This window comes from Rhinolophus sinicus, linkage group LG16 (genome assembly GCF_036562045.2).
Source record: "Rhinolophus sinicus isolate RSC01 linkage group LG16, ASM3656204v1, whole genome shotgun sequence".
In the NCBI taxonomy this organism is placed as follows: Eukaryota; Metazoa; Chordata; class Mammalia; order Chiroptera; family Rhinolophidae; genus Rhinolophus; species Rhinolophus sinicus.
Window position 1 is genome coordinate 17,379,790 of NC_133765.1, and position 11,450 is coordinate 17,391,239.

General features: G+C 46.7%; 1 protein-coding gene across 5 annotated transcripts in view; it reads left to right on the forward strand.

Moving 5' to 3' along the window:
* The window catches only part of CABIN1 (calcineurin binding protein 1), a 145,560-nt gene that overhangs the window by 49,501 nt on the left and 84,609 nt on the right, over window positions 1–11,450 (forward strand). For all 5 annotated transcript variants that reach the window (XM_074321575.1, XM_019710328.2, XM_074321576.1 and 2 more), the window contains exons 20-23: window positions 6,203–6,364; window positions 7,534–7,740; window positions 7,927–8,072; window positions 10,698–10,959. In XM_074321575.1, the coding sequence (XP_074177676.1) occupies window positions 6,203–6,364; window positions 7,534–7,740; window positions 7,927–8,072; window positions 10,698–10,959 (777 nt within the window). The remainder of the gene's footprint in view (window positions 1–6,202; window positions 6,365–7,533; window positions 7,741–7,926; window positions 8,073–10,697; window positions 10,960–11,450) is intronic.

Here is an 11,450-nt window from a genome sequence, read left to right on the forward strand (position 1 = left end):
TTCTGGACCTGGCCTTGAACTGCGGCTGGATTTAGATCCGCTAGTCGTTACTGAGGCTGTTACGTGTCAGGCACAGAGCCAGGCCTTCAGTAGTAATTTTAGAAGTAAGTACTGCATCACCACTTTCTACTGAGTCCTGTTTGCCAAGCACCACTCGTCATACCAGGTAGTTGCTCAATCAATAGCTGTTGCATTCATTCCGTCAGTAAATATTTAGTGAGCACAAATAGACTTCCTCTCCTTTGCCAGCTGTGATTGACTGGGCTTCCTGGGGATAAGTAGAATGATGCCTGTCCCCAAACCTCACTGTTGAGTGCGAGGACAAGCAGCACTCAGACAAGTTGCAGAGCACAGGAGGGGCACCCAGCGCAGCTGGTAATGGCTGTTAATAAACATGTTAGTGGACCATAGCCACACCCCTCATTTACATATGAATATTAAGTATGGCTGCCTTCGCAATACTCGGCCCTGGGCAGGGTTGAGTAGCTGTGATAGAGTCCATATGGCCTGCAAATCCTAAACTATTTACTACCTGGCCCTTCAGGAGAAGATTTGCCGACCTCTGCTCGAAGCCCTACAGTGAGCATACCCTCTCCACAGCTCACTCACTCTCTGCACAGCTGCAGTCCTCTCCAGCCCCTCCCTGCTTTCTCCTCTGCCCTGTACTTTCTCCATGGATCTCACCACCAGCAGCATGCCATATCATTTAGTTATTGTTTATTGTGTGTCTCTTCTCCATTGAAATGTAACTTCCCCAAAGGAGGAATTTTTGTTAGTTTTGTTCTCTGCTGGATCCAAGTACCTAGGACAGCATCTAGCTCTTAGAAGATGCTTAATAAATATGGGTTGGGTGAATGAGAGACTAAGAATATGTATAGAGCTCATGTACATGGAGGGCTTGACAGTTTGCAAAGCACTTGTGCTGAGGATCTGGAGACTTGGCTAGGAGACCCGTCTGCCTGGCTCAGGGCCCTAGAGCTGGTTAGTCTCCAAGAAGGGTTCTAGCCCCAACTGTAGATGCCTGAGTGTCTGCCCCACCCTCTGAGCTCCAAGAGCCTCCTGCGTACTCCCCCTGGGTCAATTCCATGCTCCAAGACCATTTATGGAAGAATTGTGCCAGACTGAGTTTGTAATGCTGCCCAGGAATCAATGCCTCCCTCTGCCTTTCCTCTGCCAATTAGAGAGTGCGGGGACACTCTTTACTTCCACAGGGTCACCTCCATAAGGCAGTCACCCTTATGCTGATTAGGGGCAAGCTGAGAATGAGTTAGCATCTTTGCAAGCTGGTGTCCAGAGGCAGTGGCACTGAGAAGGAAGGACAGGCTGAAGGGGCAATAATGGGATGTCCTACTTCCGGTTTTTCTTTTTTTTGGTGGAGCATGAATTCTAGCTGCCAGAATCTGCCAGTTGAATTTGGGGGAGTAGAAGTGATACGAGTATTGCCATGTTTCATTTTATAGCTCCTAATTTTCCTGCCTAAGGTCCAACCTTTAGATTCCTCTGACTCCTGCAGCAATTTAACCTTGCGGACATGGCCCCTGCTTGTTAACTGTTCAGGGCCTGACCACCCCTGTGCCTTCTGCCTGTCACACTCTCCCCCAGGGCCTGCATGGCTGGCTCATCCTTACCTTCCTGTCCTGCAGGTCTTAGACCAGAAGGCACCTTCTCGAAGAGATCTTTCCTGGCCCCACCACTCTGTCCCATCGACTGCTGTGCAGCCCTGCTATCTGTTTCTATGTCACATACCCCTCTCCCAGCAGATGGCATCCCAGAGACCAAGGACCTTTACTGTTGTGTTGTCTGAAACATCCCTAAGGCCCTGAGCAGTGCCTGGCATAGATTACTGCCCAGTTGATGTTTCTTGAATGAATGAATGAATGAATGAATGAATGAATGAATGAACAAACAAACATAAAAACATTCATTCACTGATCCGGAAATGCTTGCTAAGCACTCATCATTCAAAGTACTGCGGGGCTCAGGAAGGCGATACTTTATCACTGCCTCCTGTTGTGGCCCCAGGTTTGTGGTCTGCCGGGAAAAGGCCTGTATCATGAGAGTGCTTTGGGTAGACATACGGAGACCTTTTGTGTAGATTGTTTTCTTGGATAGAGTAGAAAAGTTCTCTGTGGTAGAAATCTTGGATCTCATCTTTTCTGGAGTTAGTGTTTTGTTTTGTTTTTTCGTTTGTTCTGTTTGGGTTGATGAATACTTACCCATTCATCCATACTCTGCTCAAATGGCCCCTCAAAAGTTAATAAAGGTGGAACCTTTATTAACTTTTGGGCAGTCCCTCTTACACTGTCTGCCACCACCCAGATTGTGTACACATTAACCATCTGCTGTATTTGCTGCAAACTTGTCTTCTGATAGAAATAAGAAGTTACATGCTCTTTATTACCTTCCCTCCCTCTCTCGAAATTGCTGTGTCTTGTAGCCATGTTTTTATATCTAAGGGTTGCATCTTACTGTATATCAGTAAACAGTGCATGGGTTTTTAAATTTTACATGTATAATGTAACCACTTGCAGCTTGCTTTTATTCATTTCAATTCACTGAGATATATTCACATTGATAGAAAAAAATCTGGTTCATTCATTTAAATTTTTTTGTAGGATCCTAGTATGTGAGTATATCAGAATTTAAAACTTTTTATTATAGAGAATTCCAAACATATGTTAAGGTAGAAATAATAGTATAGTAAGCCCATATACAAAGACCATATACTGATCAATAATTATTAATTTATAATATGTAGTCACTCCCCCATCTACCCCTCCCCTGGCCCATCCCACATTATTTTGAAGCAAATCTTAGCCATTATATGACTTCGGCTGTAAATGTTTGTTACCATAATGTTTTAAATCTTTTCTTCTAATGGTGGCATTAAGGTTTATCCATTTTTTGTGTTATAAGCTGCATTATGGTTAAAATCTGCCAACAAATTGTTTTATGTGTACATGTGAGAGTTTCTCTAGTATGGATTCCTATAAAAGAAATTACTAGGTCACAGGTTTACACATGGTCAGCTATAAAGACTAATTTTTAAATTGTTCTCCAAAATACTTGAACTAATTTTATACTTTTGATGTCAGTAAGGGATTTCCCACACATCCCTGTCAGCCCTAGTTACTAGAGACTTAAATGTTGATGCCTGTTTGAGAAAGTGAAATGGGATTTCATTGTTCTTAAGTGTTCTTTTTTTTTTTTTTAATTCTGGTTATTAATGAGGCTGAGAATCTTTGTATGTTTATGGGTCTTCTGATTTCCTCTTTGGTAATTTGCCTGTTCATATCATTTGTCCATTTTTCTATTGGATTGTTTTTCTTTTTCCAGTTGATTTGTAGAATTCTTTATGCACTCTGAATTCCAGTCTTTTGTCTGATACATGTTTCACTAGTTTTACATGTACACTGTGTTCTATTACTATGCCGTTTTATGTGGTGTGCCTTTTAACTTGGTGTATGGCATTTGTTTTATAGAATTTAAAAAATTTTAATGTCAAACATGTCAGTCCTTTCCATTATGGTTTGTGATTTTGTTTTGTACTTTGTTTAAAAAATTATTTTCTCCCGTAAGATTATAAAGATATTCTCTATGTTAATCTAATAGTTCCCTCTCAGTTTTCACATCTGGTCTGGATTTCATTTCTGTTTATGAGATAAGGTAGGAATCCATTTTACATTCCATATGGATCACCAGTTGGTTTGTGCTATTGAAAAGTCTGTTCTCTCCGCACTGATTTGTCAGGTCCCCTCTGTCTTCTGTTCATACATGTGACGGTTTGTCGTTGGGCTTGGTTCTTTCTAATGGTTTAGGTGCCAACATATTGCCTTGGGGAGATCGTGATAACTGCTAGGATTAACCTACTTATGTACCTGTCATTCACATTTTCTTGGCTATTTTTGTCCTTTTCCTCTTCCAAAACATTGTAAGATCAGTCAGGAATTTTCTGACCCTCCTCACCCCCATTGGAATTTGATTGTAATGGCATTGACTGCAGATTAATTTGGGGGAACATTGTCATTTTTATGTCATTGAGTCTTTCCAGTCATGAACATAGTATATCTCTCCATTTTTTTTTAGGTCTTATATTTTCATGTATCTTCATATAGTTATATAATTTTCTCCTTAAAATTCTTATGTATATTTTGTTAGATTTATACCTAGGATATTACATTTTTTTATTAGTGGTACCACAGTGTTGTTAATAGATATTAAAAAATTAAATTTTCCATTTTGTTTTTGCAGGCACCTAGGAACACTATTATTTTTTTCATTTTTTTTAATTGGGGAATACTGGGGAACAGTGTGTTTTTCCAGGACCCATCAGCTCCATGTCAAGTCGTCGTTTTCAATCTAGTGGGAGGCGCAGCTCAGCTCTAGGTCAAGTCGTTTTCAGTCTAGTTGTGGAGGGCGCAGCTCACTGGCCCATGTGGGAATCGAACCAGTGACCTTGGTGTTATGAGCACTGCACTCTAACCACTGAGCAAACCGGCCGCCCCAGGAACATTATTTTTTTAAAAATAAGTTTCTCTTATTCACAGCTTCTTTGCTTATTGCTTTTATTAATTCTGGTAGGTATAGATTTCTTGAATGTTCTATGTAGACAGTCATATCTTTATAGTTTGTTGGTTTTTTTTCTTGTCTTATTCTCTTGGCCGGGGTCAGCAAAATTTTTTCTATAAAGGAACAGATAATAAATCTTTTAGGCTTTGCAGGCCCACAGGGTTTCTGTCACAACTACTCAGTGCTCCCAGCTATAGACATTCTGTAGATAATATGTAAAACTTGTGAATGTTAAAATTTGAACTTCATATTTCAGGTGTTATAAAATACTATTCTTCTTTTGATTTTTAAAAAATCATTTAAAAATGTAAATGCTATTCTTAGCTCTGGGGCAATGGCAGGATTTTGTCTCATAGGCCATAGTTTGTCATTCCTTATCTAGACTTCTCTCTCTCTCTCTCTCTCTCTCTCTCTCTCTCTCTCTCTCTTTCTCTCTCTCTCTTTGAGTAAATTATAAAATACTGTCTCTTTCTTCAGTGATTGTAGGTCCATTTAGATTTTCTCTTAAGTCAATTATATTTTGGAATAGAGTCCACATAACATAATGTTGTTCAAGGTGTTTGCTTATGATTTAAAATGCCTCTGTGGTACCTCTAGTTATGCCGCCTTAGTCATTGCTAAAATCATTTATTTGTGTTTTCTCCCCCCTTTAAAAAAAAACCTCTTTTCTGAGGTTGATGTAACTTAGCTTTTTCAAACTATCAGCTATTAGTTTATTGATCTTTTTTTCTCTTTTCTTTCTAGTTCATTAATTGTACTTTAGTATTTATTATTTCTTTTTATGTTTTTTTGGATTTACTTTGTGTTTTTTCTAACTTATTGAGGTGAATGCTTATTTCAGTGTTCATTCATCTAATACATACATGCATTGAAGGTTATAATTTTTCCCCAAGTACATTTTTAGCTGTATACCATAATTTTGACATTTGGTATTTGTTATCTTTATGTAATTGACTTCTAATTTTATTGAATTACATTCAGAGGATGTGGTCTGTATTATATCTTGTCTTTGGTATTTGTTGAGACTTGCTTTTTGTCTAGATTTGGTAAAAATCCCATGGATGCTTGGAAAAAATGTGTCTTTGCTAATAGTTGAGCATAACAATAGCCATTAGATCTGATATCCATAGATATCACTTGTTAACTGTGTTGGTCACATCCTCTGTAATCCTCACTGATGTTTTTTTGTCTGAGAGAGATTTCCTCAGCCCTAATGGGATCTATCAGCGTACATTATAATTTATAACTATTTAATTAACTGCCCCTCCATTGGAATCTGAGCTTCTTAATAGCAGGGGCTGTGTCACACTGTGCCAAGCACAGGAAGGGGCTCAGTAAATATTTCGGGAGCAAATGAATGGCTAAATAAATGAGTAAGAAGTTTCCAGAGGGCATATAATATCTCCTTCTAGAAGCTGGTAGAAGCTGACTGGACGCACTAGAAAGAAGGCAGCTTAGCAAGCCCCTTAGTAGACCACTGCCAGAGCTGGGCCCAGAATGGCTCCCGTGAGGGTAACAGGTTCAACAGACATAGCCTCCTCAGGTTAACAGAGTTGATAGAGTGTTGGGCTCCTTGGGAGCCAGGGAAGCTAGGGGCCCTCTTCTCAGGTGTCTCTACCCGCCCACCCACTAGGTACGGGTTCTTCAGAAGGAGCTTGCTGCATCCACCTCTGAAGACACTCACCCCTATAAGGAGGAGCTGGAGACGGCCTTGGAGCAGTGCTTCTATTGCCTGTACAGCTTCCCCAGCAAGAAGAGCAAGGCCAGATACCTGGAGGAGCACTCAGCCCAGCAGGTGAGGCACTGCACTGGGCCCGCTGCACCTACCCATTCCGGGAAGAGCGTGGCTCGGGGAAGCAGGGGCTCTGAGTGCTCCTGAAGGGTGTGATTTGCCAACATGCAGCTCTGCAGTCTCAGGTTGGAGAGGCATCAGGACGAGAGAGGATGGCCTGATGTTGTCTTATCATTGCACAAAGTAGCTTCGTAAGTGTTGACTAATCATTCAAGAATGCAGCATGGCAATTTTGAATAGATTTTCTTTTAACAATTTGGGTAATGGTAATATGAGTAATTCCTTAGAGGGTTTTGATTTTTTATTGTTTTGGTTTTCAGAGCACTTTTGGGAGTATTAGCTCACAGCTCATCAATACTGTCAGTTATTCTCTGATCTTACGAATTCCAGTTCCTTTGGGCATGGCCCCTGCTGGGGCCCCCTGACAGAGTTCGATCCACGCCAGCCCAGGGCAACTGCTTAGTCGGTATTTGTTGACTGAGTGACAAATGGGGTGGCTGAGGCGAGGAGAGGGCCAAGTGGCCTGCGCTCAGTCCCCACCCTCTGGCTTGGCCACGTGAACTCACAAAGTGCAGTCCTCGGTTTCCAGCAGTGTTCTTTTCTTTCTTTTTAAATTTTTTTATTGGGGAATATTGGGAAACAGGGTGTTTCTCCAGGGCCCATCAGCTCCAAGTCGTTGTCCTTCAATCTAGTTGTGGAGAGCGCAGCTCAGCTCCAAGTCCAGTTGCCATTTTCAATCTTAGTTGCAGGGGGTGCAGCAAGAATTGAACCGGCAAACTTGTTGAGAGCTCGTGCTCTAACCACCTGAGCCATCCGGCTGCCCCTCCGCAACTCAGCGGCAGCTCATTGTCTTTAGTCTAGTTATGGAGGGCGCAGCTCACTGGCCCATGTGGGAATCGAACCCTGTTGTTGAGAGCTCGTGCTCTAAGCACCTGAGCCATCCAGCCGCCCCTCCAGCAGTTTTCTTTATGCTGGTTCACTTTTCTGCTCTTCAGACACTTGGGTCTGGAGGTTAGAGTGGGCATGCAGATTTTTCAGAGTATACGGGGCTTGTTTTAGGCCCTCTACTGTATTATAACTTCATCGGCACAGACATTGCGTTTCTGTGGAAGAACTTCCCCTTTGCGCTCTGCATGCACCATGCCATAATCTACCGTCTGTCTTTTTTCAAGGTGGACCTTATATGGGAAGATGCCCTGTTTATGTTTGAGTATTTTAAGCCCAAGACCCTTCCTGAATTTGACAGCTATAAGACAAGTACTGTTTCTGCTGACTTGGCCAACCTCCTGAAGAAAATTGCCACCATCGTACCTCGAACAGAGAGGCCGGCCCTGAGCTTGGACAAAGTCTCCGCCTACATTGAGGGGACTTCGGCTGAGGTAGGGGCTGTGTCCCGTCACCTTCTCCTCCAGCACTGCTGCTTCTGTGCCTTGGCTGTGCACCGGAAGTCAGGGCCTACAGGGCCTGTCCTGTCCTGTCCTGATGTGAAGCGTCCTGGATTCGCAGCATTCCTGGTCTGAGTCCCTGGCTCTGCCACCCCTTATCCTTGCCCTCTCACCTGCCAGGTGCCCTGCCTCCCAGAAGGGGCTGACCCCTACCCTCCAGTGGTGAATGAGCTCTACTACCTGCTGGCTGATTACCATTTCAAAAACAAGGAACAGTCCAAGGCCATCAAGTTCTACATGCACGACATCTGCATCTGCCCTGACAGGTGAATGGCTGGTGGCTGGGGCCAGTGACCGGGGTGTGGGGCCAGCCTGGTGGGGCAGCCAGGTGACTGCAGCTCAGCAAGCTCTTCTCTGCTCATAGCAAGGAGCCAGGGAAGAAGGAGTGACAAGATGGCTTAGCCTCTAGTTATTAGGAAAGGCAGGTTCTCTATAAAAAGAAGAACGGAGAAGACCTGTTTCTAGAAGACCCCTGGGATGGGCATTGGGATCAAAGAAGGGCCGAGGTGTCCCCCTGGGTCCTGACCTGCAGGGTAAGGATGTGCAGCCTGGCTCCAGCCTGTGGACTGTGTGCCCCCTTACCTGAGCTGTGGGCTGTGTGCCCCCTTTCCTGAGCTGTGGGCTGTGTGCCCCCTTTCCTGAGCTGTGGGCTGTGTGCCCCCTTTCCTGAGCTGTGGGCTCTGTGCCCCCTTTCCTGAGCTGTGGGCTGTGTGCCCCCTTTCCTGAGCTATGGGCTGTGTGCCCCCTTTCCTGAGCTGTGGGCTGTGTGCCCCCTTACCTGAGCTGTGGGCTGTGTGCCCCCTTTCCTGAGCTGTGGGCTGTGTGCCCCCTTTCCTGAGCTGTGGGCTGTGTGCCCCCTTTCCAGCTCCTGCCCTGAGAAGCTGGGTGATGTATACATACTCCTGCTGCTTCTACTGCGGTGTCTTCTAATTACAGTTGTTTTCTCGTTTGGGGGTGGGGTGGGTGGGAGTGACAGAAACTCTCAAGCAGGAGTTCTCTTTCCTTGCTTTGACGCAGTGCATTGTTGGCAGTAATGATTGTCACGACAGGATATGTAGGAGAGCCCATTGTATAGGTAGCTCATGCTTTCTTCCCACTGAGCCCTGGTGGCTTTTTCTTAAAATGTTGTGATTGGCCTGGTTGTCCTGAGGCCCCTGCTAAACTCATAAAGTTTGATTCGCTTGATTGAGTGGGAATATTTTCTCATGGCTGCCACACCTAGGAGGTAAACCTTTGGTCAAGGTCAAAATGAGGCCACCCTCTGTGGCTGAACTGTGTCTGAAGGGTCCAGGATGGCATCTGTAGGTAGCCTTTCCGGAAGTAGTCGGGGCCAGCCTATGGCCTATGGTGGCTGCCATCGAACCATGGGTAAGCCACCCGTCAGGGGAACTGGAGAGTTGCACCTTGTCATGCTCCATCTGTCTATGAGGAGAAGAGGCTGGCATCTGAATGGAGAAGCCAATTTGCACAACTTCCATAGCTTGTGGGAAAGGTTCTCCCAGACCCCCTGTTGCTCAGCCGATGGTTTCCTTCAGGCAGGGAGCCCTGTGCTGGTGGCCCTGGCTGTCCTCTCTGGGCCTGCTGTGGACCAGTGTAGTGGAGCAGACCCACACTCGGGCTGGCTGATTGCTCACTGTGCGAGGCAGTGAGGAGGCATTGCTGCCTCCACATCTGAAAAATGAGGGTGATCACACCTGCTTGTCCATGGGGAGGTGGGAGCCTGGTGTGGCATCTCTCACCTGACAGCCCCTCAGTCAATGACGAGAGGGTTACAATGGCTCAGCTGGGCCTTACTCCAACCTGCACACCCAGCTGTTCAGAGAGTATCAACCCATCAGGCCCAGCCCACCCAGAGCCCCAGTGGAGAGGTGAGGTCTCCTGTGAGGACCTGCCCCAGGGCCAGGAGGGACTTGGTGGCCTGGTCTAGGCCTCCTTCATTCTGGCCCTAACAGGTCGCCTCCAGGGGAGAGGGGCTCAGTCTTCTGTGCTAGCCAAAATGGAAGCTTGGATACTGTGGGGTTTTTTCTTTATATCTTCTGAGCCCACTGGATACAGGTGAAGCCCACAGCAGATGGTTGAGTGGATAGTGGAGTGTTCTAGCCGCAGTGTTTATTGGTGGTTCCTGTGGGAACACAGAGTCTGTAAGGATGCTAGGGACTGTTTTCTTCTCCTGCTGAGCTGGAAGTGGCCCAGCTTGGCCAGGCATTTTGTAGAGTGGCATTTGGGGAGGGGGAGGCTGGGATAGGCCCCAGTGCAGCTCACCCCACCGCCAAAGAAATAGTTCTGAGCCCAGTGCCAGGCCCACTGCTTGCCCTGCGCGAGTAAGAGCCCAGGGCACAGACTCGGGACACTTCCTCCTTCTGAGTTCACAGTGTCACGGGCCCTCAGGGCCCCAGTGTCCCTATACGTCACCACTCTCCAAGTGTGGACTGTGTACTGCTCTGCTAGAATCAGGAGCAAGGCTCTTGGTAGGAGCACACAGAGGAGCTTTTTAAGTTTTCGTGGTGATGTATCTGTCTGTGTTGCTGGTTGTTTGTATTTGTGACAGGCGGTAGCGGTTTCCGTTGTGGTACGCCTGCGGGCACAGGGGCAAGCACCGATGTGGTCTCTTCCCGTAGGCAAGGGAGGGCAAAGGGGGTTGCTGTAGGCCCCAAGGTCACCTTGGGGCAGAGAGCAGGAGAGTGGGGCAGGGTAGGTGTCAAACTCCCCTTCAGATGGTGGGAACCATGTTAGGGAGCATCTACCAGGGCCAGGTCTTGTCACACTGGGGAGTTTCCTCTCTGGTCTGGGATCTAGGTTCCCATGGTGCCTTGCCCTCTGGGCTGTCATGTCTGCAGTGCTGTAAGGGCAGTTCTCTGGTGTGTTTACTGGTGCTTTTGTTGTGACCACAGATTCGATTCCTGGGCAGGCATGGCCCTGGCCCGGGCCAGTCGCATTCAGGACAAGCTGAACTCCAATGAGCTGAAGAGTGATGGGCCCATCTGGAAGCATGCCACGCCTGTCCTGAACTGCTTCCGGCGGGCCCTAGAGATCGACAGCTCCAACCTGTCCCTGTGGATCGAATACGGCACCATGTCCTATGCCTTGCACTCCTTCGCCTCTCGCCAGCTGAAGCAGTGGAGAGGCGAGCTGCCCTCCGAGCTCGTGCAGCAGGTGAGGTGGAGGGGCTGCCATCCGGTTGTCTGACAAGCGTGCCCTCGGGTCGGCGAAGTTCCGTCCTGTCTGTTCTTTGCTCTTGTCCTCACAGCCATGCTGGGCGTTCATGGATGATTCTCCCCATGAGACCCGAGCCATACTGTGGTTAATGACAGCTTGGTCCCTGGTCTTGAGACACCAGGTCCGGTGTGGATGAATTCAGGGCCAGCTCTATGGCCTGAGGGAGGTACTTGAAATTCTGGCTGTGGTTTAGGCTGTATACAGGGTGCAATCCCTTCTCCATGGCAATATTGTCAGAGCCGACATCTGAGCCCGTCTTACCGGCCAGCCCTGGGCCAGGCACTCAGCCACGAGGTAAATGAGGTGCCATGCAGAGGGTGCACGTCCAGCTCTGAGGATGGTGAGGGCATCTAGCAGACCTTCTGACACAGGGCGAGTCCTCAGTGTCTGTCCCTCCTATTCCTGTCTGAGGTATTCTGGGTGCAGAA